This window comes from Leptonychotes weddellii, chromosome 1 (genome assembly GCF_054177405.1).
Source record: "Leptonychotes weddellii isolate Sample4059 chromosome 1, ASM5417740v2, whole genome shotgun sequence".
Lineage (NCBI taxonomy): Eukaryota > Metazoa > Chordata > Mammalia > Carnivora > Phocidae > Leptonychotes > Leptonychotes weddellii.
Window position 1 is genome coordinate 3,942,668 of NC_138369.1, and position 27,065 is coordinate 3,969,732.

General features: G+C 57.4%; 4 protein-coding genes and 1 long non-coding RNA gene across 6 annotated transcripts; 3 read left to right on the forward strand and 2 right to left on the reverse strand.

Moving 5' to 3' along the window:
- The first annotated feature begins 211 nt into the window (after nt 1-211).
- Nucleotides 212-5,892, forward strand: CLPP (caseinolytic mitochondrial matrix peptidase proteolytic subunit). Its single transcript, XM_006749123.3, has 6 exons — nt 212-439; nt 540-611; nt 1,161-1,257; nt 2,049-2,236; nt 3,157-3,262; nt 5,526-5,892. The coding sequence occupies exons 1-6, from the start codon at nt 254-256 to the stop codon at nt 5,696-5,698; spliced, it is 822 nt and encodes a 273-aa protein (XP_006749186.1). The 5' UTR covers nt 212-253; the 3' UTR covers nt 5,699-5,892.
- A 2,189-nt stretch (nt 5,893-8,081) lies between these two features.
- ALKBH7 (alkB homolog 7, RNA demethylase) lies at nt 8,082-9,775 on the forward strand. Its single transcript, XM_006749122.3, has 4 exons — nt 8,082-8,332; nt 8,981-9,154; nt 9,243-9,367; nt 9,547-9,775. Exons 1-4 carry the CDS (start codon nt 8,129-8,131, stop codon nt 9,707-9,709), a joined length of 666 nt encoding a protein of 221 aa, XP_006749185.2. The 5' UTR covers nt 8,082-8,128; the 3' UTR covers nt 9,710-9,775.
- Nucleotides 9,776-10,028: 253 nt separating this feature from the next.
- Nucleotides 10,029-10,554, reverse strand: PSPN (persephin). The gene is made up of 2 exons (XM_006749130.3): nt 10,422-10,554; nt 10,029-10,336 (listed from the first exon to the last, which is right to left on the reverse strand). Exons 1-2 carry the CDS (start codon nt 10,552-10,554, stop codon nt 10,029-10,031), a joined length of 441 nt encoding a protein of 146 aa, XP_006749193.1.
- Nucleotides 10,555-13,125: 2,571 nt separating this feature from the next.
- Nucleotides 13,126-23,226, reverse strand: GTF2F1 (general transcription factor IIF subunit 1). 2 transcript variants are annotated; one of them, XM_081806478.1, is made up of 12 exons: nt 22,824-23,226; nt 22,696-22,742; nt 22,079-22,151; nt 18,373-18,566; nt 17,236-17,406; nt 15,162-15,346; nt 14,447-14,600; nt 14,173-14,351; nt 13,981-14,054; nt 13,763-13,901; nt 13,464-13,581; nt 13,126-13,381 (listed from the first exon to the last, which is right to left on the reverse strand). In XM_081806478.1, the coding sequence occupies exons 1-12, from the start codon at nt 22,833-22,835 to the stop codon at nt 13,177-13,179; spliced, it is 1,551 nt and encodes a 516-aa protein (XP_081662604.1). In that variant the 5' UTR covers nt 22,836-23,226; the 3' UTR covers nt 13,126-13,176. The 2 variants fall into 2 exon arrangements, with proteins under 2 accessions (XP_081662604.1, XP_081662563.1); XM_081806437.1 differs by having other exon boundaries at nt 14,173-14,354; nt 22,824-23,225.
- On the forward strand, nt 13,974-16,175 carry LOC145717554 (uncharacterized). Its single transcript, XR_014140877.1, has 2 exons — nt 13,974-14,088; nt 14,807-16,175. It is a non-coding gene; the product is annotated as an uncharacterized LOC145717554 (long non-coding RNA).
- Nucleotides 23,227-27,065: the final 3,839 nt, after the last annotated feature.

The following is a 27,065-nucleotide window of genomic DNA, read 5'->3' on the forward strand; positions in this document are numbered from 1 at the left end:
CCAGTCAGGCGCCCCTGGAGCTGATTTTTAAATTAAGGAGTAACCAATTCTTTGGGAAGAGGACTAGAACTCGCCGCATTAAAGACCCTCCGCCTCCGCCCCCTTCGGGCTCCGCCCCTCCCTCGCCCCGCCCCTAAGCATGCCAGTCCAGCTCCCGGGACGTGGGCGGCCGGTGAGCATGCGCCCTAGACGCAAAGCACACCGGGAGTTGTAGTTCCGTTACCGGACGGAAGCCGGGACGGACTGCGGCGGGATGTGGCCCGGAATATTGGTTGGGGGGGCCCGGGTGGCGGCAGGTGGGTCCCCCGCGCTGGGGCCTCGCCTCGCCGCCCGGTTCTCCCCGCGGCGGACGCCCAAGGCCGGCCTGGCCCTGCAGCGGAGCCTGCACGCGACGGCGGCCCGGGCTCTCCCGCTCATTCCCATTGTGGTGGAGCAGACGGTACAGCGGCCGCGGGAACTCGGCCCCGGGTGCGAGTCGGGGGTCTCGGGGCCGGGGGCACGGCCGGCCCCTGACCCTCACCGCCATCTTTTCCCCCCAGGGTCGCGGCGAGCGCGCCTATGACATCTACTCGCGGCTGTTGCGGGAGCGCATCGTGTGTGTCATGGGCCCGGTGAGTGCCCCGCCGGGATCCTCCCCTGTGCCTGCCCAGACTCGACGCGCCCCTCCTCCTCGAACCCCCTTGGACTCTTGACCCTTACCCCTTGACCTTACTGCCAAGGCTCTGCCCTGGTCCGAGTCTGACACCCCACTTCCTGGGCACATAAGCCTTCAGCCCCTTCTTCTGGCCCCCACCCCCCACCCCCCACCCCCACCCCTTCTTCAAACTCTCTGCTTTTCCCTTCCCGATCTCTGACTCCCTCCCTTACCAGTGATTCTCCTCCCCATTCCTGGCTCTGATCCCTCTCTCCAACCCTCCTGACCCCTTCCCTTCCTTGCGCTGAGCCCACTGACTCCCCCCTTCCTGTGCCCAACCCCCCGTGGGGCCCTACCACCCCTCACCACCTCCCCTCCCTGGTCCTGAGTTCTCCGCAGCCGTCTTACTTGGGCTGTGACACCCGTCCTTGTTCCCTGACTTCATCCCCAGCCACCTCCCAGTTGCTTCCATTAGCCCCTCCTTACCCCCCAGCTGCGCCAGCCCACCCTCCCCGCTTACTTGCAGATCGACGACAGTGTCGCCAGCCTGGTTATCGCGCAGCTGCTGTTCCTGCAGTCCGAGAGCAACAAGAAGCCCATCCACATGTACATCAACAGCCCCGGTGAGCAGAGCCTTCCCTGGGGCCAGGGCCGCTTCCTGGGACACTCCAGGTGACTCAGGGGACAGAGAAGCCCCCCTCCCCCATCAGGAACATTCTCCCTCTGGAGGAAGAAAGGGTGCTGAGCTTCCTTCAGAATCCCCAAACGGTCTCCAAACCTCCAAAAGTTGCCTGTTCCTTGCTTTTAAGTCTAGGTTCACAAATGGGCAGCTGAGCCTGTCTCCTTGATTCCACACATAACATTTTACCAACCTGACCTGGTGGTCAGCATTTTAAAACTGGTAGCTGCCACCACCGGCTGGTCCCCCTCCCAAAAGAGAATAGCTCATCTTGACTGAGTGCCGACTGTGCCCTGTACTTTAAGCGTTTTATAGGCACTGAACTCATCCGGTCCTCGTGGCAGCTGCCGGTGGTAGGTAGTGTTCAGTGATCCCCGGTCTGCTGGAGACACCGTGGCTGGGAGGCTGGGTAGCTTGCCCAAGGTCACACCGACGACATTGCCAGGACAGGCTGGCTCCAGAGCTTCCCTTTCGGCCACCACTCTCCCCGACTTCCACTTTCTCTTGAAACTCTGACAGATCGGGTCCGGCCCGGGCCCATGTGCACAGGGGCCAACAGTCAGCTCACTCTGGAGCATGCGCTCTCCTCTTTGCCCCCACTCAGTTCGTGTCACCCGTTGCTGGGGGCTGCCTCTACACAAGCCCTCCCCAAGGCCAGGGGCTTCGCTAGAGAAAGGATGCGGGGAGGACAGCACAGCCCCTCACTCCCCCCCTGCTCCCCCCGCCCCCCCGCAGGAGGCATGGTGACCTCGGGCCTGGCCATCTACGACACGATGCAGTACATCCTGAACCCCATCTGCACGTGGTGCGTGGGCCAGGCCGCCAGCATGGGCTCCCTGCTTCTGGCCGCCGGCACCCCGGGCATGCGCCACTCACTCCCCAACTCCCGCATCATGATCCACCAGCCCTCCGGGGGTGCCCGGGTGAGTGCCGGCCCCATGCAGGCTGCTTTGGGATGGGGGGTGCTGTCTGGACAGGAGGACTGACTGGATAGAAGTCACGGGGGAGTGTCAGTGTTTGAAATATGGGTTTTACAATGATTCATGTATGGTGAGGCCATCTGATCAGGAAAGGACTGCCTTGGGAAGATGGTTCGTTACTCACAGTTCCCAAGGCGGCGGGGGAGGGGGGGCGCACACGTGGGAAGCACCAGGGTCACTCCAGAGGCAGAGAGCGGGGGTGGGGTGGGGGGTGGTGGGGAGTGGACAGGGAATTTACTGTGGTTTCTGCAGGAAGGAACAGTGAGGCAGGGCCAGCAGGCTCAGGACTGGCTAGTTTGAATGATCTCAGCAGGCTCAGGGGGTCGGGGCAGGGGACAGTGGCCCTGAGTATGAGAACCCCACGGAGGAGGTGGTTGAGGGCGCGCACACTGATGACTGGTTTGCCTGTGAAAACTCATGGCTGAGCTGGAGCTTTCGCTCTCTCCAGGAATCCGCTTGCCCAGGGGCGAGGCTCCACATGCAGAAAATGCAGTTAATACAGGAAGCCTTGGGGCGCCTGAGTGGCTCAGCGGGTTAAGCTCTTGATTTTGGCTCAGGTCATGGTCTCGGGGTCACCTGATCGAGCCCCCGCATTGCATCAGGCTCCCTGCTCAGCGGGGAGTCTGCTTCTCCCTCTCCCTCTGCCCCTCCCCCCACCTCTCTCTCTCTAAAATGAATAAATAAAATCTTAAAAAAAAATACAGGAAGACTTCCTGTGTTTTGGGGGCAAAGATGCAGCAGGGTGTGCAGGGCCTCGAGAAGCCCTGCTCACCTGTCTGAACGACCTCTCTAGCCTCCCTGTGAGTGGCTGATGCTCCTTCTGACCTTCTCCCTCTTACCCGCCCCTGGGCCGCCCCCCCCAGGGCCAAGCCACAGACATTGCCATCCAGGCAGAGGAGATCATGAAACTCAAGAAGCAGCTCTACGGCATCTACGCCAAGCACACCAAACAGAGCCTGCAGGTGATCGGTGAGTGCCCCTGCCCCGGGCGTACCCCCGCCTGCCCACCTTTATTTTAACCAACACACACATACGTGGCAGGCCTTGTGACACTCAGGGCTGGACCGTCCTCCGTCCTGGCCGCTGTGGGACGTGGAGCAGCGTCCCTGGCTGCTGACCACTGGATGTCAATAGCATCTTCTGTTTGTGACGACCGAAGCTGCCTCCCAGGGTCCCCCGGGGGGCAGAATCACCCCCAGTGGAGATCCCCTGTCCTGAGCACTTTAAAAAGACCAATCAGCAGAATCTTGACGAAAACTTCCTTGAAACAAGTCAAAGGTTTGAACGCGGTCCTCAGTAAAGAATATTCCAAATGGCCAAGAAATATAAGAAAAGCTGCTCATCATCTTTAGTGATGATATTTAAAAATGGCATCATTAGGGGCGCCCGGCCGGCTCAGTCAGGAGAGCACGTGACTCTTGATCTCAGGGTCGGGAGTTCAAGCCCCACGTTGGGCATGGAGACTACTCAAAAATAAATAAATTAATAAATAAATAAAATTTATTTATTAAAAATAAAATAAGGCGCCTGGGTGGCTCAGTTGGTTAAGCGACCGCCTTCAGCTCAGGTCATGATCCTGGAGTCCCGGGATCGACTCCCACGTCAGGCTCCCTGCTCCATGGGAAGCCTGCTTCTCCCTCTGACCCTACCCCCTCTCATGCACTCTCTCTCTCAAATAAATAAATAAAATCTTTAAAAATATATACATATATTTTTTAAGATTTATTTATCTTATTTTATTTTTATTTTTTTAGAAGATTTTATTTATTTATTTGAGAGAGAGACACACAGCGAGAGAGGGAACACAAGCAGGGGGCAGTGGGAGAGGGAGAAGCAGGCTTCCCGCGGAGCGGGGAGCCCGATGCGGGGCTCGATCCCAGGATCCTGGGATCATGACCTGAGCCGAAGGCGGACGCTTAACGGCTGAGCCACCCAGGCACTCCTAAGATTTATTTATTTTAGACAGTACGTGGGGGGAGGGGCAGAGGCATAGGGAGAGAGAAATCCAAGCAGACTCCACACTGACCGTGGAGCCCGACACGGGCTCGATCTCACGGCCCTGAGATCATGACCTGAGCTGAAACCAAGAGTTGGACGCTTAACCGACTGTGCCACCCAGGCGCCCCTTGCCCATCTATTTTTTTTTTTTTAAAACTAACATCATTAGTCTTTAGAGAAAGGCCAGTTAAGGCCGCAGTGAGATGCCATTTCAATCCATTAGAACAGCTAAAATCTAAAACCCAACACCCAGTGCCAGTGAGAACGTGGAGCAGCTGGAATGCTCACCCTCGGCAGACAGGACTGAGGATGGCAGCACCGTTCTGGAAAGCCGTCTGACACTCCCAGCTCAGGCTCGGAATGCCCCAAAATGCCACAGCTCCCCCGCTCCGCATGTAACCAAGAGAAGGGAGTGCTCGTGTCCACCAATGCTGCGGACAGGAACACGGACGGCCGCCCTGTGTGTAGGAGCCCCACGCTGGGAGACACCCCCATGCCCAACAGCAGCAGGATGGGCGCCTCGGTGCGTTGTTTACGCCGTGGAATCCCACACGGCAACGACAGAGACCCGTCCACGGCGACCCACAGCAGCCGGGCTAAATCTCGGAAACATATTGCCGAGTGGGAAAAAGGAGTAAATACTCTGTGATTCCACATATTTTTTTTTTTTAAAGATTTTATTTATTTATTTGACAGAGAGAGAGCACAAGCAGGGTGAGTGGCAGGCAGAGGCAGAGGGAGAAGCAGGCTCCCCGCAGAGCAGGGGGAGCCCGATGCGGGACTCGATCCCAGGACCCTGGGATCATGACCTGAGCCGAAGGCAGTCGCTTAACCAACTGAGCCACCCAGGCGCCCTGATTCCACATATTTAAAAACAAAAAGAAGCAGGCTTATTTATGCCGTCAGGCCACCGTTAGGCTAGCGATTACTGTTGGGCCGGAGGAGTCAGTGACTGGAAGCAGGCTCAAGCAGGGGGCGGTCGGGGGCCCGGGTGCTGGCCATGTGGGTTATGCTCCGTCTGAAATTCACACTGTCTGCTTGCCATCTGGGTGTATATTAGACATCAATAACCAGTAAAAAAAGAAAAATGGAAATGGGTATTTTACTGATGGGGAAACTGAGGTACCAAGACGGGAAGGCCAGGGTCATCCAGCAAAGAAGTGGCAGAACAGGGACCCCAGCCTGGCCCCAGGTATCCGTCCTTAACCCCACACATCCTTGCTTCCCCTGGCAGAGTCGGCCATGGAGAGGGACCGCTACATGAGCCCCATGGAGGCCCAGGAGTTTGGCATCTTAGACAAGGTTCTGGTCCACCCTCCCCAGGACGGTGAGGACGAGCCGGAGCTGGTGCAGAAGGAGCCCGTGGCGGTGGTGGCGGCCGCAGAGCCCGCCCCAGCAAGCATCTGAGAGCTGGACCTCACCCTCCAGAGGAAAGTCGGGGGAGCCAGGCGCCAGTCAGACGCTGGAGCCACAGCCCTGCCCACCCCTCGCTGCTGAGCCTGGAAGGGCCCCATGAGGAACTCTGGGTTTGGGGCTGCCCCTCAGGGCAGGTATCTGGAATGAGACACTATGATTTTCAATTAAATCTTTGTAGTCTTTGATCCCCACCTGTGTCACCTTCCCTGCCTGCTCCACCGTGGCACGCACACGTGTGCCCTGCACAAGGCCTCTTCTGCTTTCACCGTGACCCTGAGGCTCTGACCTTCCGAGCCCTAACTGCAGCCAACTCTCCTGAACAAATAGGACATTTCAGGCACTGTTCTAGAGGTCACGACATATCGTGAAGAAAACAAAAATCCCTGTCTTCAAAGAACTTCTTCTTGAGGAGGTAGACAGTTTTTGAAAAAGCAGGGAAATAGTTATGCAGTGTGTGAGAGAGAGAGAGAGAGAGTTACAGCTTTCGATGGGGTGGCCAGTGAAGGCCTTGCTGGGAAGGTGATGCTTGAACAAGGTTTAAGGTGAGAGAGGGACAGAGCAGTCCAGGCAGTGGGCATAGCAAGTGCAAAGGCCCTGTGGCAGGACTGTGGCTGCCATGTGGGAGGGGCCCCTGAGGACGCTCGTGGCTGAAGTGGAATGGCAGGGGGACAGTGGAGAGATGAGAACAGAAAGGAAGGAGGACAGACCTTAAAAGGCCTGGTAGATCTGAGCAAGGAGGGAGATGAGCCATGGAGGGTTCTAAGAATGACAAGCAGGAAGACTGTGGCTTCCATGGAGTACTGGGAGGACTGCAGCCAGCATGGAAACCGGAGACCAGTTCAGAGACTTGGAATAATCAGATGAAGGCTGGCGGCCCCAGCTGGGTGGCCAGGAGAGGTCAGATTCTAGCCAGGTTTTAAGGCAGAGCTGACAGGTGGAATGGCTGCAGGGAGGCGCAGGTGCGGGGGCAGGGGATCAGGAGTCGAGTCTGGACACTTTACTTCTGGTGTTTGACGTGCCTCAGACATCCCAGGGGATGGATAAATCTGGGATGAGGGTTGGGAATGAAAATGGAAAAGACATCATCGGTATGTCGATAAATTAGCAGTCAGGCTGAGAACCGGCTGCTGGATCTGGAGGGGCACTTTCAGTGCTGTGGGGGCCAAAAGCCAGCCTGGAGTGCACCCAGAGGGAAGGGGCGGGAAGACATGGGAGCTGGACACATTTTTCAAGGAATTTCATTGTATAAGGAGAGCAGAGAACCTGTGGCTGTCCCTGGAGGGGTCGTGGGGTCAATATTCCAACATGTATTTCTAAAAAGATAAATCTTTAAAAAGACCACCAGAATACCATTTGCAAACCTAAAAAAACCAATACTTAACTATCGTCACATATTCAACCAGTGTCCAAATCACCCTGGTTACCTCTATGTTTTTAGTTTGTTCGAATCAGCATCGAAATAAGGTGCACCTTGCAACTGGTAGGTATATCCCAAAGTCTCTTTTAACTGTGGGTTTTCCCCTTAATCTCTCTCTCAGTCTCTCCCTCTTTTTCTTCTCTTTCCTTGAAATTCACTCTCTTTTCTCGGGGACTTTCCATCTGAATTTTGATGATTGGATCAGGATGGGCTGTGACCTCTGTCCTTGATATTTCCTGTGACTTGAGGTATAAACCTAGATAAGTCTGATCAGATTCAGGTTCCATTTTTGGCAAGTGACCTCTTAGGTGGAGGTGCGCACGTCCATCAGGAGGCGCCCAAAGTCTCGTGGTCCCTCATTTTGTGATGTTAGGGGCAGATAACAATCCGTGTCTAGATCCACTAAATGTTCCAATAAGGGCAGCAAAGTGGTGCTCTGTCAATTCTACGCTTAAAGGAAGAGGAGGGTTTTTTTTTTTTACTTATAAGGTGGGAGCCAGCCTGTTTGTACACGGGTGGGAATAACCCAGTTGAGAGGGGGCATGGGTGATGCTTGGCTTCAACCTTTGACCCCAACCTCTAACTTGGCCCCACCCCATGATCATGGCCTTGATGTCACTACCCTGAACCCCGTGCCCTTGACCCCTTCCTCTCAGCCTGAGCGGACTTTTCCCTTAATCTCAAGTCCCGGCCGACTCCACAACCCGGGCCTTGGCCCAAAGCCTCCAATAGCCCCTGGCCCAGAACCCCAGGCGGAATCCCGCCGTCGAGCCCCGCCCCCCGGCCTCCATCACCTACGGCGCCCCACAGCGGGGGAAGAGGTGGGTTCTACGGGAAGCCAATAGCTTGAGCGGGCGAGCCGAGCAGCAACCAGTAGCCTTGGCCGGGAGGCGGGACTCTGGGGAAGGCCAATCACTGAAGCGGCTCGGTGCGGCCACAGCCAATGGCTCGGGGCGGGGGCGTAGCCGTGACTCCGACCGCTTCCACGACCCGGCTCCGGGGTTATGGCTGGGAGTGGTCGGCTGGCGCTGGGGACGCTACCGGTGCCCGGCTGGGTGCGGGGCTCGGGCCCGGCTGTACTGAGCCGCCTTCGGGACGCGGCTGTGGTGCGGCCAGGTTTCCTAAGCGCGGCCGAGGAGGAGACGCTGAGCCGCGAGCTAGAGCCCGAGCTGCGCCGCCATCGCTACGAATACGATCACTGGGACGCGGTGAGGCCGGCGGCGCTGGGGGCGGGGCCGCGTGCGGGCGGGGCCTGGAATGACGCTCTGGGCGGGGCTACGGCGGAGGCGGGGCCTGTGGCGTTAAAGGTGGGCGCAGGGGTGGGGCACTGGGTTGTAAGGGGGCTATAGTTGGGGGCGGGGTCTTGATGCCCGGGGGCTTTGCGGGCAGGGAAGGCACTTCGGAGATGAGGGCTTGGCCATAGCTGGAGGCCGGACCTGGAACTGTAAGGTGTTTAGGGGACAGCAGCAAGGTTGGGGCCGAAACAGGTGTGGAGCGAGATGAGGGAGAGTCACCAGTTGGGGGCGGAGACAGAAGACTTGAGTGGGCCGAGACAGACAATATTGAATATTGCGGTGGGCCAGCATTGGGGACAAGCTCTGGGACTGAATTGGAACCTGAAGGCGGGTGCAAAGGAGTAAGGCCAGGCCTAGTAGGACAGGGGTTGGGGTTTGAGACCCAGGATCTTAGGGTAGATAGGACCAAGGTGGTAAGTTGAGGGTGGTGTCAAAGGTCATGCTGGGAAAACCAGTCCTTTGCACTCTGCTCACCACCCTCTCCATCCCCCCCCCGCCCCGTGCCTCAGTTTTCCTGTTCCCTCTGGGAGCTTCCTGACTTGACCGAAGCTCCCTGTGTAGGCCATCCACGGTTTCCGAGAGACGGAAAAGTCACGCTGGTCAGAGGCAAGCCGGGCCATCCTGCAGCGCGTGCAAGCAGCTGCCTTTAGCCCTGGCCAGACCCTGCTGTCCCCGGTGCATGTGCTGGACCTGGAACCTCGGGGCTACATCAAGCCGCACGTGGACAGCATCAAGGTGGGCAGAGGCCAGAGCCTTGGAGCTCCCAGCTGGGGGTGGGCCGGCCAGGCCAGAGGCTGACTGGCCACCATGCCCCCTCTTCCAGTTCTGTGGAGCCACCATCGCTGGTCTGTCCCTACTCTCTCCCAGCGTCATGCGGCTGGTGCACACCCAGGAGCCAGGGGAGTGGCTGGAACTCTTGCTGGAGCCAGGCTCCCTCTACATCCTTAGGTACTGCCCAGCCAGGGAGCCCCCCGCCCCATTAACTCATCAGATGCCCACCTAGCATGTCCAGCACCTTCTCTTTTTCAGCCCTCCCAGCGGACTCGATCATTCCCCCATGGCAGGCAGTCCGCCTGGCGCAGGGGCTGCCCTCACCCCATGCTGCCACAGTCTGTTTTCTCTTGCAGGGGCTCAGCCCGTTATGACTTCTCCCATGAGATTCTTCGGGATGAGGAGTCCTTTTTTGGGGAGCGTCGGGTTCCCCGGGGCCGACGCATCTCTGTGATCTGCCGCTCCCTCCCTGAGGGGATGGGACCAGGGGAGCCGGGGCAGCCGCCCCCAGCCTGCTGAACCCCAGGCCCTTCCCCCAGCTTCTCGGAGACACCGTGTTTGTGAATAAAGTTGGAGAGTGGACAAGCTCACTGGCTGTTCGCAGGGGCCGAGCGGAGCAGGGGCGGCCCAGGACCCCCCCCCCCCCGGCCCCCCCGCCTCCCCGCACCGGGAGCTGAGATGGTGGGGTCAAGGCACACTCTGGCTGAACACAGTCCTGCGGCCGCAGCTCCTTTATTATGCTCCTCGTGGCCTGCCCGCAGCCCACCTCCCCTCCGGTCTCCAATAAATAAGTCCGCAGAGCTCCTCGCGGAGCCGCGGGGCCCCAGGCCAGGCGTCCTTAGGCGCCGCAGCTGCAGGCAGCCGCCGAGAGCTGGGGCAGCCGCTGCCAGCGGTGGCGGTCATCGAGAAAGGCCACGTCGGCGTAGCGGGTGGGCCGGCAGCAGGGCCCGCCGTGGGCTCGGCCCTGGCCCCGCAGCCGGGCCAGCGTCAGGCCGTGCTGGGTGCGCGCGCCGCGGGGGCAGCTGCCCGCACAGTAGCGGAAGATGACCGTCTCCTCCGAAGCGTAGCCCAGACCCAGCTCAGCCACAGGTAGGGGCAGGCTCCACAGCTGGCACGGGCTGGCCAGGGCTCGGCGCAGGCGGGCACCTGCGGGGGGCAAGGGGCAGCTGACAGCAAGCGGCGTCTGGGCAGGAAGGAGTTGGGGAGCCACGCGGGGTCCGGGAGTCCTTACCCAACTGCGTCCTCTGGGTCCCTCGGAGCTCTTCCTCCGCCACCAGAGCACCCCGAGCACCGGGGCCCCTGCTGAGGCCCCGCTGCAGCGACAGGAGCAGCAGAGAGCAGAGTAGGACTCGTCCCATGGCCATCGTGGCGGGCGGGTCGTGGCGGTGGGGACGCCTCGCACCCTCAATTTATACCCCTGCGGGGGCGGGGGAAATAACCTCTTCATTCCTGCTGCTGTAGCGGCAGGACGACCCCGCATCCTCAGGCCAGTTCCTCTGCCCCACCCCCTGTGCCTCTTAAGAGTTAAGTGCTCACCCCCTCCTGGCCCCATCCAGACATTCCGCAGACCCATTTCCGACACCCCCTTCACCCCTGATTTACGAGGGTTGCGGCAGCCAGAGCTGAAGCCAGGGCGGGCCGCGGGGTCCCCCACCCCACCTGCTTTCTGGAAAGAGGTGGGGGGGGCACTGAGGACCCACCAGTGGGACCCTCTCCCCACTTAGGGTGTCAGGGCTCTGGGGTCCCCACACCGTGCACCAGGTAGAGGGGGATAGTGGGGAGAGACGGGTCAGCAGGTGGCCAGGCTGACGGGGATCCTCCATCATGGCTGCCACCTGGAGGATTAAGACATCATGCCCCTGTCTCCGGGCCTGGCTGAGCCAGCATCAAAACAGGAAAAGGGAGAGGCCCGGGGACAGCCAAGAACTGGGACACGAGGCTAGGAAGCTCACCCTGCAGGGACTCCTGTCTCTGGAAGGCCCACCTGAGGCCCCTGGGACCTCAGCCCCGTCCCGGCATGAGGGCTGGAGGGGAGGGTAAACCTGCAGGGTCTGAGAGGCAGCAACAATTTCCAGTGACTTCCATGCCCAGCCCCTGTGACCTCAGGGAAACGAGGCCCACCCTCACTGTGAAAGGGGGCTAATCAGAGGTTCTGAGGACAGACAGACGGCACGTTTAGTGTTGAACATGCTGCCCGAGTGAGGAGCTTGCGAGAGCAAGCCTCCCTTTGAGGCAAAGGAAGCACGAAGAGCTTGGGCTCGCGCTTTAAGAGGTGCTCGATCCCACGTAGGTCAGACCGGGCGAAAACTCAGGTAGGAGCCTGCAGCCAGGGGGCAAAAACCAGCACATGCCTCCCCACGGCTGGGGGTATGTGTGTGACGCAGGTACACCCCAGGCTGTGGGGAGGGGTGCAAACCCGCAGCAGCTGAGCCTTTGCTCTGGAAACTGCCAGTCACCTCCCTCCTCCCCCAGGAAAACACGGGCTCGGGAACTCGCCCTACACAGGTGAGCACAGACAGGCTCAGGAGCCGCTTTCCAGGTTAGTAAGACTGGGAGTAACCCAAACTCTGCGTCCTGCTGGTGTGGTTACTGTGGTGCTTGTTGGGACCACCTTCAGACAAAAACTGTCACTTGGCCAAAGTGGCCCAGAATTAAACACTGGCAGGATTTTAAGCCAGATGCTGCTGAACACAAGGCCCTTGCACCTACCCACTGGGGCACATGGGCCGGCCCGGTTGGGGAGGCCTCAGACCTCAGGCCCGTGGCAGGGAGGCCAGGGGTAAAATCGCCGGGTCAGGGGCAACACTGCTTTCCTGCTGCCCCCAAAAGGCCTGGCGGAAGGATGGGGAGGGAGGCTGGATGGACCTGGGACATTCCTAGGAATTAGCCTGTCATCTCTGGCATCTCTGCTCGGCAGCCAAGGGCCTGTGGAACTGGGTGGAGAAGTTTTCCACCCAGTATCCAGCCTCGGGCAAGGCGGAAGCCCCACATCCTGCCCCCCTCCCTCCAGCCAATCACACAGAACAGGGGTTCAAAAGTGGCACCACGGCCAAATTCCATTTCCCTCAATGAAACTGTCCACGAACTCAAAAAGCCTTCCCAAGGCAGAACGCCGGCAACGCAAGATAAAATAAATGCATAACTAAGTTGTTAGAAATAAGGGGAGCCCTAGAAACATCGCTGGAAAGCTGAAAAACAGGGCCCAGGTGCCAACATCAGCAACAAAAGGGTTTGGGATGTCGTGGCCACGTTGGGCCAGAGCCCACCAGCTGAGAACCACCTAACCCGGGCTCAGCCCAGGGCTCCTGGGCCACCTGGGTGGGAGGGAGCAAAGGCAAAAAGCACCTGCAGGATTGGCCTGCAAAGCCGACTGCCCAGGAGGCCCCCACAGAACCCCTGAGCCGGCCTCAGGTCCCCATTCAAAGTTATAAAACACAACAATCGATCGTGAAGAGGAATCAGAAGGTAACACAGGATGCCCGCGAGTTTCAGGAACCAGGTGTCTGGCAGAGACCATAAGAAGACAGATGCTTAAAACAAAAATGTGAAAGAAGGGATCAAAAGCATTAGGGGCAAGGCACGCAAAACAGACCGGCTGATCTGAAAAGGAAGCAAAGATGATTCAAGGACTGGAGAACAGTCATGGAAGCGAAGCACTTCATGGGCTAAGGGGGACCAGCTACAACTAAACACAGAACCAGAAGCCAGAGCTGGAGAGACAGCCCACGTGCCCATGTGGGGTGGATGCTCAGTGACTGCGACAGGCTGAGGACCAAGAGGAACAGGCTCTAAGGGGCAGCGGAAGGTTCCAGAGGGAGGGGCCCATGAGAGGAAGAGACCTCTGCTGAGAAAACTGCCCAGGGTGATTTGGAATTGACAAGGCGGGGCTCTGGGATTTGGGGAGCAGGGGCCAGACAACGCGAGCACCCAGGAAGTTCTGGAGACGGAGCTTGTTTATTGGGCAGGTGGGTGGGCGCCAGAGCCCGTCACTCCTTGAGAGAGAAGTGCATCTTGTCGCTGATCATCTTGCGCTCGGGGTTGAGCCGCTTGAGGATCTGGGCAAGCACGTTCACCGTCTGCTCGCTGCTCAGCCCTGTCTTCTTCGTCTGGAACTTCTTCAGCAGGTCCTTGGTGGTCATGGGCTTCCGTGTCAGATAGCGGCGCACGGCGTCCTCGGTCACCTGCACGTCACTGAGGAGCCGAGGGCAGGGCGGGCGTCAGCAGGAGGCTCCCGCACGCCCCTGCCCTAGCCCTGCCGCCCTCGCCAACTTACCCGCTGCTGGGGGTCGACTTCCCGGACTGGGGCTGAGGGGTCGACTTCCCCGACAGGCTCTGGGGCCCGGGGTCCAGCCGCAAGCGCTTGGCCACCGGCGTCTCGTTCGTCCGCTTGCCTGGGGGAGCAGGGGCGGGGCTGAGTCCCGTGCCCGGCAGCTGCACCCCTGCGCGCCCAGGCGGAGGGGTACCAGGGCCCCTGTGCAGGGGGCTCGGGGCGGGCAGGCTTCCGGTCCCGAGGCAGGACGAGGGACCGCGGGTGGACGGCAAGTGGAGGCAGACAGGGACGGGGCTGCTCACCCTGCTCCAGCTTGTTGGCGGCCGCCCGCAGGGTGGACGACGTGCTGCCGCTCTCCGCGCTGGGTGTGCCCGGCCGGCTGTTGCCCCGCGAGCTGCCTCCCGACGGCCTCCGCTCCCTCTTGGGGGGCGTCTTCTTCTTCTGCGGAGATCGGGTCGGGGATGCGAGTCTAGAGACAGGACAGCCGCCCGCCGGCTCCCGCCCCAGGGCTGGGCCTTACCGCCATGAAGAGGGCCGAGGACGCCTCGCTGTCGATGTCGCTCTCCTCCGAGCTGTCCGACTCGTCGCTGCTGTCTGTTCGGGCCGGAGGAGGGACGTCAGTGCCACGGTGCCCGCCCACCCCAGCTCGACGTCAGGTAAGGGGCTCTGGGAGTGAGGAGGGGAGGACCTGGGAAGCGGGGAGGGGACCTACCTTTCCTGCGCTTCTTCTCCTGAGGTGTGGGCACCTTCTTCTCCTCCTCCTCCTCCTTGTCCTCCTCGGGCGGCTTCTCCTCCTCACTCTCCTCGCTGCTTTCGCTCTGCTCGTCTACGCCCTTGGGGCCCTCCTCCTGCTGGGTGACCTTGGGCTTGCCCTCCAGCTCATCCTGGGAGCTGCTGGAAGACAGAGGGCGGGCAGAGGGTGAGGGAACGCATGGGCCAGGCCGGCCCAGGCCTCCCAGCCGCCTCCTGCCCGCTGCCCGCCTCACCTCGAGCCGTCGGACATGTAGTCCACCTCCTGGCCCTCGAAATCCCCGTCGTCGCTGTCTTCGAACGCCTCATCATCGGACCCCTTCTTCTTCTTCTTCTTCTTGCCCCCCTTGGTGGGTGGTGCCTTCTTCTTGGCCTTGGGGGCTCTACCACCTGGGGAAGTAGAGCGGGGCTCAGGCTGGTACTCATCCTGTTTGGCATATCCGAGGATGTCTGGACATCTTGGGGCCCCGCACTAACCAGGGAGAGACTCCCCCAAGCACTCGCCTCTCACGCACAAACCCGACCAGTCCAAGTCTCCACCCCCAACTCCCTCCCTCTCACTCTCATACTCGGGGCCATCATCTTCTTCCCTACAGCCCCCAGGACCGGGTACCGGGTGCCAGAAACCAGGAACCACCCCTGTAGCCCAGGGCCTGCCAGGATTATTTGAACTGGCCGATCTGGAAGTTGTTCGCCCCCACCCCCTGCATGGCCCATCCCGTGGAAATCCCGATAAAGGCCACCGCTGAGACCTTCCTGTCACTCCTTTCTGCCTCCTACCAACTCTGGTGCTTCCCCAGGGGCCCATGGAGCCTGCCGTGTCATGCTCTCATTCCCAGCGGGCTGTGAGTGAGTAAACTTTCCTTCAGTGGCATTAACCTCCCTGAGTCATCACTCAAGACACCTTGACAAAGTACGACCCAGCCACCCAGGGGGCTCCACCGGCCTCACCTTCCTCACCACTGGCCTCGCTGTCGTCAGATGACATCTCCAGGTCATCCTCCAGGTCGTGGATGCGCAGCTCACTGGCCTTCTTGCGGCTACGCTTCTCCTTCTCCTCATCTTCCTCATCCTGGTCCTGATCCTTGAGCCGCCGCTGCTGCATGATGCTGAAGTGGTTCAGGACTTTGTTTCTCCTGTGGGCAGGGGGAGGGGTGCAGTGGGGGGTGACAAGGGGCCTGGCTCCAGATACCTGGCCTTCCCCTTGCATCTCCACCAGGCGCTCCCCAAAGGGGAACCACAGACAGGACTTAGGTGATCTGAGGGATGATATGACCTCAGAGGACTCACAACCATGGCATGGAACACCCTGAAATCACATGGGGAGAGGTGGCCCTTCAATTCCCTCTCTGCCCTGTGTCCCTCAAGGAGCAGGTGTGGTGTGGTGTGGTATCCCAGCATCTCTCTCAAACTCAGGGCCTTTCTCAGGCAACAGAATTTGGCCACAATGTATTCACATCCATGTGGGTTTTTTTTGTTTGTTTTTTTTTTAAGATTTTATTTATTTATTTGAGAGAGAGAGAATGAGAGAGAGCAAGCACATGAGAGGGGGGAGGGTCAGAGGGAGAAGCAGACCCCCTGCTGAGCAAGGAGCCTGATAATGGGACTCGATCCCGGGACTCCAGGATCATGACCTGAGCCGAAGGCAGTCGCTTAACCAACTGAGCCACCCAGGCGCCCGCACATCCATGTGTTTTTATGGTAGTTTATGGGTGCCTTTGTTTTTATGACAAACAAGACTGGTGTTTCCATTTACCATGGTGATAAAAGTTTTAAAAAATAGGACTGCATCTAAGGAAGATCTTACGATTGTATCTAATAGCACAAAGTTCAACAGTGGCGTGAAAAGGAGCGACATTCTTCTGTTGCAGAAGACTGTGAGTGGACTTAACGCTACTGAGTGGTACACTTAAAAATGGTTAAGATGGTAAGTTTTATGTGTTTTTTACAATTAAAACTATTTTTTTTTTTACATAAGAATTTTTTTTTATTCTTATGTTAATCCCCATACATTACATCACTAGTTCTAGATGAAGTGTTCCATGATTCATTGTTCGTGCACAACACCCAGTGCTCCATGCAGAACGTGCCCTCCTCAATACCCACCACCAGGCTAACCCATCCTCCCACCCCCCTCCCCTCTAGAACCCTCAGTTTGTTTTTCAGAGTCCCATCATCTCTCATGGTTCGTCTACCCCTCCGAATGCCCCCCCTTCATTCTTCCCCTCCTGCTATCTTCTTTTTTTTTTTCTTAACATATATTGCATTATTTGTTTCAGAGGTACAGATCTGAGATTCAACAGTCCAATTAAAACTATTTTTAATTAAAAAAAAGGAATGAAACACTGACGTATGCTACAATATGGATGAACCTTGAAGACATTATGCTGAATTAAATATGCTAGTCACAAAAAGACAAATACTGCATGATCCCACTCATATGAGGTCCCTAGAAAGGTCGAACTCAGAGATGGAAAGTGGAATGGTGGGAGCCAGGGGAGGGGGACAAAAAGTTACTGTTTAATGGGGACTGAATCTCAGTATGGGAAGATGAGAAAGTTCTGGAGATGGATGATGGTGACGGCTGTGCAACCATGTGAATGTACTTACTGCCGTTGAAGTGGATACTTAAAAATGGTTAAATGGTAAACTTTACATTATATAGATCTTACCTGTAGTTGGTCCAGCCATAGCCCTCTTGCCTGGGGGAAGCCAAGCGGGCCAGGGAGAACCTCCCCTGCTCTGCCAATTCCTGCTCCAGGGCTCAGCTCAGCTACCCCCTCCTCAGCTCTCTCAGGGCCCTGTGTGTCCCTGATGCTTCCGTGTCTGTCTCCCCCACTGAACTGGGAGCTCCCCGAGGGCCTGGCGGAGTGTGGCTTGGTCACCACCGAGTACCCAGCTCCCCGCCACACAGAAGGCTATGGTGACACACCCCATTTCCAAGTGTTTGAGCCCCCTTCTGGGGAGCTGGGAGAGGACAGTGTCTGGGTCCTGCCTCCCTCCAGGCCTGCCCAGGCTCACTCACCTCTCCCACTCCTCCTCGGCCTCTTCAGCAGTGAGGGTGCGATGCCGGGCCAGAGGCGTGAAGTTATACCAGTTATGCACGGGGAAGGCCTCAAAGGCCCCGTCAGGGCACTGGGTGAAGATGTAGTAGGACGTGTTCTCTGTCACACCTCCCTTTTTTATGCCCTTGAACCTGCAGAGAGTCATGGTCACAGCCTGGTCCTCAGGACCAGCCCCTTGCCGGCCTATGCCCCCTGGCCTCCGCCCTCTCCAAAACCACCTGGGTTCTCTGAGCAAAATCCAGGGGTGCCTGGGTGGCTCAGTTGGTTAAGTGTCTGACTTTGGTTCGAGATCCTCAGACTGAGCCCCACATCAGGCTCCGCACTCAGCGGGGAGTCTGCTTGTCCCTCTCCCTCTGCTCTTCCCTGCCCTCACGTTCTCTCTCAAATAAATAAATAAAATCTTAAAAAAAAATTCAAGGTCGGGAGACCCTGGGCTGGCCCTTCAACTGTGTGAGCCTTGATTTCCACATCTGGAAAGCAGGCCCAGCACTCCCCACCTCACAGAGCGAGCTCAGGGCTCCCCTCATTTCTGGAAGGACCATGATAGATTAGCTGTGAAACAGGAGCCCTGCAGTCAGACCCCTCCAGATTTGCCTCCACGTTCCTCCTCATGCCTGAACTACTACTAGCCTCCTCCTGGCCTCTACCCTCACCCTTCTCTGCCCTCAAAGTCTGGGAAGTCTTACAGAGTGCCCTTTCCCTGCCTACAACCTTCAAGATTCCCCAGGGCCCCGGCCCACCCACAGTCCAGCAGCATCCTGGCATCCACTGTCCTGCACTATCCACCCGCCCTGTGACAGTCCCTAGAGCTCTGCAGGCCATTCCGTGCTTTTGTGCATGCTGTTCTTCCTGCAGTGCCCTCCATCCACCTGACCTCCCAATCCTCACAACCCTGCCTCCAGGCAGCCCCTTGCTGTGTGTGGTCAGGGCGGGTTCTCAGGCTTCCCACACCCTGGTCCCTAGAGCTCCTGCATGAGCACCGGCTTGGTTCATCTTCAGAAATAAAACCCCACGAGAGCCACGGGAGTTGAGAGAGGACGTCCCACGGAGTTAGGACACAAGGGGGACGTGGGAGGCACTCACTGCGCCACCCTTACTTTCTGCCTGATTTGCCATTGACGCGGAGCAGCCACGGCTGGTCCTCGGGCCGGAACTCCTTAAGGACGATGCCATACTTCTTCCTCCTCGCCTCCTCGCGAAGCTTGCGGTTGAACTCGCTGCCCGCGCCGGACTCAGGCATCTCCTCCTCTTGGTAAATCTTCTTGTTGCTCAGGTCTCGCTCCAGCCGGGCCTGGGGCAACAGGGCAGGGCAGGCAGGAAAAAGACACTTTCAGCAGGGTGCCCGCCCCCGCAAGAACACCCTTACCCCCTTCTCCCAGGCTGAGCTGCAGACATTCAAAGCCAACCTCCTGCTTAGCAAAATGAAAAAAAGGGGTAGAATACTGGCTCTCTGTGTATCTGGGTGAAGGGAGGTGGGTAAGCCTCACACTATGTCTATTTTGCAGCTTTTCAAAGTCTGAAACTATTTCTAAATCAACAGTTAAAAAAAAACAAAAACAAAACGGATCATTCTGGTGAGAGGACAAAAGCAAAAACAATGAAAACAACCTGCTTGGAACCGGCCCACTCTTCTTCTCTGTCTGCATTTAGACACCACTGAAGGCTGCTTTCCAGATTTGGATCTCCAGGCAATTCAGCAGCAGTTAGAAATTCTAAGCCGCACACACTGCTTACCCTCAAGCTGCCTCCTCCAGACAGCGGAGGTGAAATGCCCCACACACAGGGCCACTGGCTGCAGCAGCAAAAGACCGGAAGTGAATCTAATGCCCATCAGCAGGGGACTCGCTTAACACACACGGCCGCCTCCACACAAGGCCGCCTCCACACAACGGAAGAGCAAACAGCCAAAAAGAGGAGGCAAGCGTATGGAACGATTGCGAAGACATGTTAGCTGGAAAAGGCAAGACGACCAATGTTACTTCCCCGTCAAGAGATTTCAGATGGCTGGGAACAAGAAGATCCTACAGGCATCCAGGAAGTGGTGGGGATGGGGGGTTGGGGGGTGGGGGGGAGCAAAGTTTTATTAGCGTGCAGCCACGCCCACTCATTTACATAGGATTGTGTCTTTACTGTGTACAGGGCGGGGCGGGACAGAAGGGCTGTGCCAGACACCAGCCAACAAAGCCAAGCGTAATAATTAGCTGGTCCTTCAAGAAAAAGCCTGCTGACCCCTGATATAAAGGACAAGAATGAGGATGGCGGAAATTCTCAACAGCCAACACCACCACAAGCTCGAGGATGATGGAACAAAAGCTTCGAAATAGGAGGGAAAACGGCTACCAAGCTAGCCTTTTTTTTTTTTTTTTAAAGATTTTATTTATTTATTTGACAGAGACACAACGAGAGAGGGATCACAAGCAGGAGGAGTGGGAGAGGGAGAAGCAGGCTTCCTGAGGATCAGGGAGCCTGATGCGGGGCTTGATCCCAGAACCCTGGGATCATGACCTGAGCCAAAGGCAGACGCTTAATGACTGAGCCACTCAGCTGCTCCCCAAGCTAGCCTTTGATCCCAGGTCAAGCTACCCAGGCTGAGGCCAGAATCAGGGCACCCCCAGGGGATGGGAGGAATCAGTGTCCTTCCTGCACCTCCTTTTCTGGGAGCCAGCTCAGGGTGTGCCTCATTACTAAAGGCGGGTAAACAGGCCTGATTATCTGAAGGCGGTCACCCCAGAGGGCAGGGCCCCTGCCGGGCTGGTTCACCACTGGCCCAGGGGGCGGTCTCCGGGGACAGCTGCTGCAAAGAATGCATTTGCGGGGGGGGGGGGTTCTGCTCACAAGTTGCCGTGGGTGGGGAGCAGCTACGGGGGGAGGGGATGTCCCTCATGGTTGACAGCACTTAGACGCCTGTACCTGCCCCCTCCCTCGGGTGATTAGTAACAACCCAGAGGATTCGTTTTTCCCCAGGGAATGTAATCCTCCTCCTAAGTTTTTTAGGGAGTATGCCTCTTAGTCAACGAGAATTCTGGGGGCTGTATCTCCCCGTGACTAGATTTTCAGGGGGTGTGACCTCCGGGAGGTCAAAACAAGGAGTGATGAGTGATGTCCCCCCATGATGATCAGGGAATGGGGTATGTGTAACCCCCAAGTTCCTAGGGGCTAGGAGGTCACGTATCTCAAGAGGTGATAACTACTCAGGTGCTGCACCTCAAGATGATGGGTGACTGAGGGGCTCCTCTGGGTTCTCATGGGTCGGGGGAGAGAGGCCCTCCTACTTAATGAGGGATGGAAGGTGGTATGTTCCCAAAGTATTTGCCAAGTTATTCTTCTTAGCGATGAGTGTTGTTTGGGGGCTGGGTATCCCTGATGGGTGGGTTATTTCTCTCTTAGATGATTAGTGATAAAGGATGTCCCCCCACTGAGTGATCAGGGATTTGGAAACCCTGCACCCTCTCTGGATAATTTAGGTGAGACCAGAGTTTGGGGAAGCATGTTAGTTTGTATATGAATGGGTGTGCAGCTGGAGATGCAGGGAGGCAGGCACCCTACAAGGGAAGAGGGTGCCCTGAGCAAGCATTCACCTGCCCAATGTCCAATGGCCTCATTTGCTCAACTAGATGAAGTGATGTTTAAAAACAGTCCAAAGAGAGACCTGTGCTGGAAAACAAGATTGAGCAGTAGGAGCCGGCAAACTGAGCGAAGGTCTGAAGCTGCCAACTTTAGACGTGGGGCCAACTCCTCTGCTGGGCCGGATCAGGCTCCGTGGCTTTAAATGCCGCTCCAAATGCCCAGATGCCCCCTGCCAGTCTCCCAACTCATATGCTCAACTGCTTATTTCCCGTCTCCTCCTGGATGTCTAATATATGATGTCGGGACCAGAGTTCCCAAATACTCCATCCATCTGGCCCTGTCACCCCTCAACAACCAATCATTAACAAATCATGTTGGCTCCACTTCGAAACACACTAGAATCCACCCACTTTTCATAACCGCTGTTTGCTCCAGGCCCAAAGGTCACTCCTCTGGACCCCAGCTGACGCCTCCACCCTGCACACCCTTTGTCTTCACTTGATCCCACAGCCTGTCTCCTGACAGCACCCAGATCACTATAATTGCCCTGTTTAAAACCCTTTAATGGCTTCTGTTATAGACTGAATGTTGGTGTTCCACCCCTAAATGCATACGTTGAAACCTAACCCCCAGGGTGATGGCTTCGGGAGATGGGGCCTTGGGAAGGGGATTAGGTCATGAGGATGGAGCCCTCGTGAATGAGATGAGTGCCCTTAGGAGAGAGGCCCCAGGGGGCTCCCTCACCCCTTCTGCCATGTGAGCACACAGTAAAAAGACAGCCATCCATGAACCAGGAGGCAGGCCCTCACCAGACCAAAAATCTATCTGCTGGCACCTTGACCTTGGACCTCCCAGCCTTCAGAACTGTGAGAAACAAACATGTGTTGTTTATAAGCCATCCGGTCTGGGGTATTCTGCCAGAGCAGCACCAATGGAGAGAGACAGCTTCCAAAAACCATCTGCGGGATGCAGCCCCCTCCCTTGCCCAGATAACTCCAGACCAAAAATGCCTGTCAGTGGACACAAATTCTAAATGTTCTCCTTTCACAAGGCCTCCTGTGGGGCCTGCCAAATCTTCCTCACAGGGATACCCAGCAGCTCAGCCTGGGCCTTAGTACATCATCTCATCTCCACTCAGGGCACGTAGAGGAAACCAAGCCTCAGTTACTACTATAACTAAGCATCTACTGCAACCGCCAAGTGCAGGATCAGGTTCTCGCACTCACAGGGGCTTACCTGATTCCAGGTAGCGAAGTTGACTTTATCAGCTGCGTTGAAGGCCATGATGTTATATTTCTTAGTTGTGTTTCTGGAATGGGCAAGAAGAGGCAGTGCTCAGTCCTTCATTCATTTAACAAACACTCCCTGGCTCAGCAATGCTGGGGACCCACAAAAGCCCTCAGGGGTTCCCAGTCTGTCAGGGAACAGATCCATACTCCCCCAACCCGTACTGAAGAAGAGCAGAAGGAGGCACAAAGATCTGGGGGAGCCCAAGATGTGGGAATAATGGGGAATTCTGCCCTGGGGATGGGGGAGGTCAGGCAGGGAATGTCTCCCAGAGGAGAAAAATCCTGGAACCGGGTTTCCAGAGGACCAACAAAGGAGTCACAACTGGGGAAAAGGCATTCCTGACCAGGAGGCTGCATCCTACCGTCTGTTAATGTACTTATTCATTCATTCCTTCTGTTCAAAACACTGGATGCCCCCAGAAAGGCTTCGGCTCAACCCGAGCCCTGTCCCCAGGTCCCTGCTAGTTAGGAGGGAGAATCACAAGAGGTGCCGGGCTTGCCTAGAAGCTCAGCAAGGTTTTGATCCCTTCTCGTGGGAAGTGGGAAGAGGGCTCAGGGACTTACTTGGGAACTCGAACGACATACTCAGTGACGTTCTGGCTGCTGGGGCCCTGCGGGTACAGAAGGAAGGACGGTGAGTGAAGGGTCGCAGAGGCCGCCGCCGGGATCCCCCAGTTCCGCCGCATACTCACGAGGGCCGCCATGAGTGACGATCGGTGGTTCGGGTCCGGTCCGCGTCCCTCGGTCCCGGGGAAGCCGCCCTCGCGGTGTCGGCTCTCTGGCCCCGATCGAGGACCCCAAGCCCGAGGTGCCACCGATCCCGGGAGCAGCTCCCCTGAAGCGGTGCTCAGTCGGCCGTCCGTCTCGGGGACCACTCCGGCCACGTCTGCGCCTGCGCCTAACCTGGAAGCGAAACTCGGGTCGCGTCGCGATGGCAACCTCCTCCGCCTCACGTACCCCTGTCTCCTTCCAGAGGGAAGAGGCCAACCCGAACCCGAGCTAGAAATCACACCGTCTGCCGCTCGCGCGGGGTCTCGCCTCGCTATATGCACGGTTAATTTAATCAGCTCTGCGGCCACGCCTCCCTCGACGTCACACCCGGAACCGCTGGGCATCCTGGGAGGGGAGGGAGAAACTAGCCTTCCTCGCGAGCTCTCGGGCGCCCAGCGCATGCGCCACTCCACTCCGGAAGTGAGTCCAAGGAGGGCGCGTCACCATAGCGACCGAGGCCTCTTCCGCAGCAAAGTGCTGCGGCTCCACCTGAGCCTCTTTGGGTTCATTTCCTCCTTCTGCCCCGGGGACACTTCATCATCTCGCCAAATGATCGGGCCCTTGTGACGTTGAGCCGAACCAGGAGGAGTCAGGGCCTGGGTGGGGATGGGGCGCGACCACCCCACGGGCCGCTGGTGGGATGGGTCTGTGGAGGTCCAAGCTGCCTCAGATGGGCAGGGCCCTGAGACCCCAGGAGAAGGGTAACATCGCGGGGGCGGCTGGCTCACGGGCGGGGGGGAGGAAGGAGGCTGTGAAGGGCGTGAGGGGGGTGCAGGTGTCCAACACCCCAAGTCCAGCGTGCACACGCCCCCCCTCCCCCCCGTGATAGTAACACAACTGCACATGCTCAAGGATCAGCCATGCTGATCCACTTGGGCACCTGCTGTGCGGGGTTCTGGGCACTCCAGGGTGAATGTGTCAAACTAGCTCCCTGGCCTGGAGATGAGAGTGTAGTGAAGGAGACAGTCTCAGAAAATGGCATCTACAAGCAGGAGGGAACAGGGCTGCCACAGGGAAAGAAGAGCCGGGTCTCAGGTCTCAGGGAGGAGGGGAGATTTAAGCTGGGCCCTGTGAGTTGCTAGGAATTCACTAAGCCAAGGCGGAGGAAGGGAAGCAAGACACCAACATTGCATTATAAACTACTGCACTCCATGGGCATTCCTGGTAGCCGTGGACGTTCATTTACTCATCACCCACTACTATAAGTCAGGAACTGTGCCAATTAATAGAAACATAGGGACCAGCAAGACAGAAACAGTCCTTGCCCTCATGGAGTATAGTCTGGCAGCAGAGACAGACAAGAACAAGTAAACAGGCAAAATCATCGCTGATCATGGCCGCTGCTATGGAAGAAATGGAGCTCTGGGATGGAATGATGGGGAGGGAGTCTCTTAGAGAAAGCCTGATGGGGGGGGCTGTGACCTGAAGGTAGTGGAGGGGGGACTTACCGTGCAGGGGGAACATCAGGAGAGGGCTGAGTGTGGCAAGTTTAAGGGACAGAAGAGGCCACTGGGGCTAGAGCAGAGTGGAGGAAGAGAAGGGTGGTGTGGGGTGGTCTGGAGGATGGGCGAGTTCCTGCCCTGCTCTGAGCCTGTTTCCGCAACTGTAGAATGGGATGATAGAGTCATTGAGATTCTTCAAGGAGATGCTGTGTGCAGAGGGCCAGGCCTGCTCAAGTTCACATCTGCTTCACAGCGACCCATAACAGCACTAATGCATGCCATGCCTGGATATACCATTAGGCATGGATATGCACCCCCAAATGCCACCCTAGGGCAAAAGTGAGTATGCCAGGAGACCCGTGTCCAGTGTCACTCACCAAGGACACACACTAGGCTGTGGACACAGTCACATCGGTGCGTGCTGGTCCCTGCAGGCACCAAACCCTCTCCCCACCTCTTCCCTGGGCCCCCCAGACATCCTCAAGTCCCCCCTGATCATCTTCGTGATGGGCGGCCCAGGTTGTGGCAAAGGGACACAGTGCAAGAACATGGCGACCAAATATGGCTTCTGCCATGTGGGGCTGGGCCAGCTGCTGCGGCAGGAGGCCCAACGCAGCACCCAGCGGGGCCGGAAGATCCATGACATCATGCTGCAGGGGCTCCTGGTGCCCATGGTGAGAGCTCACAGGCTCCGGGGCAGAGGGAAGAAGAAGGGGGTACATTAGGATGAGCTTCCCTGGAAGCCCTGTGGAAGTAGATAGGCCCAGAAGGCCACGGCTCCTGGCCTGGCCACTGCCTTGCTACCTGAGTCTCCGTGTCCTCACCTGTAAAAAGGGGAGACCAGCTGGACCCACAGCAGGAGTCTGTAGTGAGTGTTGGCTGATGTCATTCCTATAAAGCACATGGCAAAGTGCCTGGCACTTCACAAGCACTTGGTAAAGTTTGCTAGTATTTATTCCTTTTGTGACCTTGGGCGTCTCTATCACCGGCCCCTTCTGTACCTGTTTCCTCACCTGTAAAATGAAGGTCACCCCTGTACCTGGCACACAGTAGCCACTTGCCCAGTAGATGGGCTTTGTGCATCAGAGTGGCCCCAGGACACCAGAGCAGACCCAGAATCCCAGGCCCTGGGGAGGGCAGGTACTCCCTGGATTCACCTGAAGTCCAAACTAAGGGAGAGAACTTGACAAGGTGGCCATGTAGGTGAGGGACCCTGGAGCACTGAAGCCGCCACCCCTTTCCTTCCCAGGGCATCATCCTAGACATGATCAGCAACGCCATGTTATCTCGCCCAGAGAGTCGGGGCTTCCTCATTGACGGCTTTCCGCGGGAGCTGAGGCAGGCCAAGGAGTTTGAGCGCATTGTGAGTGACCCCAGGGGGTGTGAGTGTGTGGTGAGGTGTAAAGCCACTCCTCCCTCCCCACCTCGGATGGAGTCCAGAAGGGGTGAGACTCGGGGGAGAGGAGATGGCAAGGGGGCAATGGCGTTTTATATTGTCAAGGGACAGTCAGGAGACTGTTGGAAGCTTCTAGAACCTGGTGAGCTGGCCGGGACAAAGTCATATTAATATCTTCCTGCACATAGATTATCTGCCCACTGAGTAGCACGTGGATTTAGCATCATCTCTGGGCCATAAGGATGGAGTATAGTTATTCGTTCATCTATGTATTTAACCACCTGTCCCCAAATAGTTTGAGAACAGGCTCTGTCCTTAGGAGTTCATGGGACAGGCTCAGTCCCTGCTCTTCGGATGCCAATAGACAGGCACTGACCAATGCATGACTTGCTGAACAAAAGAGAGACGTTTCTGGCAGCAGTAAATGCAGTCAAGAGCCGGAGACAGAATGACATCCTGGAGGGACTCAATGGGCTGTTTGGGTTAGGTGGTCCCCATTGGCCTCCTCGAAGTGAGGACATCGGACAACTGAGCTGTGCAAGGAGGAGCCAGCCGGTGCTGGCGAGTTGGACTACCTTTCTTCAGGTTACTTCTGCAGGCCAGCACCGCAGACATCACGAGAAGGCCCATCCACACACCAGGACAGCCATGGCTGGAGCGTCTGGAAACAGCCGAGCAGGACAAGAGAAACGGGCAGATTGTCAGCCTCCAGGCTTTTCCCGGAACTTGCCAGATAGGGTCAAAATGCCTTTAAAGAAGTCCAGGTGAGAATCAAACAGAGGTTGCCCAGGGCTGGGGCAGGTGGGGCCTTGCCCTTTGTCTGCACCTGCTTGGGAGCAATTTCTGTCGGGCTCATCCAAGTGACTCTCAGGGCAAATATTGGGCTCCCTCTCCTGGTCTGGGCGCTCTGAGGGCAAAGGCCGGGCTCATGAATCTCTCAGCCCTGGGCCGGTGCCCAGCCTACAGTAGGCCCCAGCCCTCGATGCCAGCCAGCTCAGCGGACTCCACAGGTGCCACAGAGTCTCAGACCAGAAGCTGCACACCCCTGATCCTCAGGCCCCATGTGGTCCACCAATGGGTTCCGTTTGGACTCTACAGGTTTTTAAGGCCAAGCTTCGAAACTCGGGAGATGCCACATCAAAACTCCCAGCTTCCCTTGAAAATCGCCTGACTTGGTAGGCACAGGGCCTGCATGTCCCCATGGCAACAGCAGCATGAATGCATCTTGAGCTTTATCCTGAGCCCAGCGCTGTTCTTGACACTACACGGAGGAGCTCTGATCTTTTGGAATGTTCCAGAAAAATCTTTCTTGCACCATCAGCATC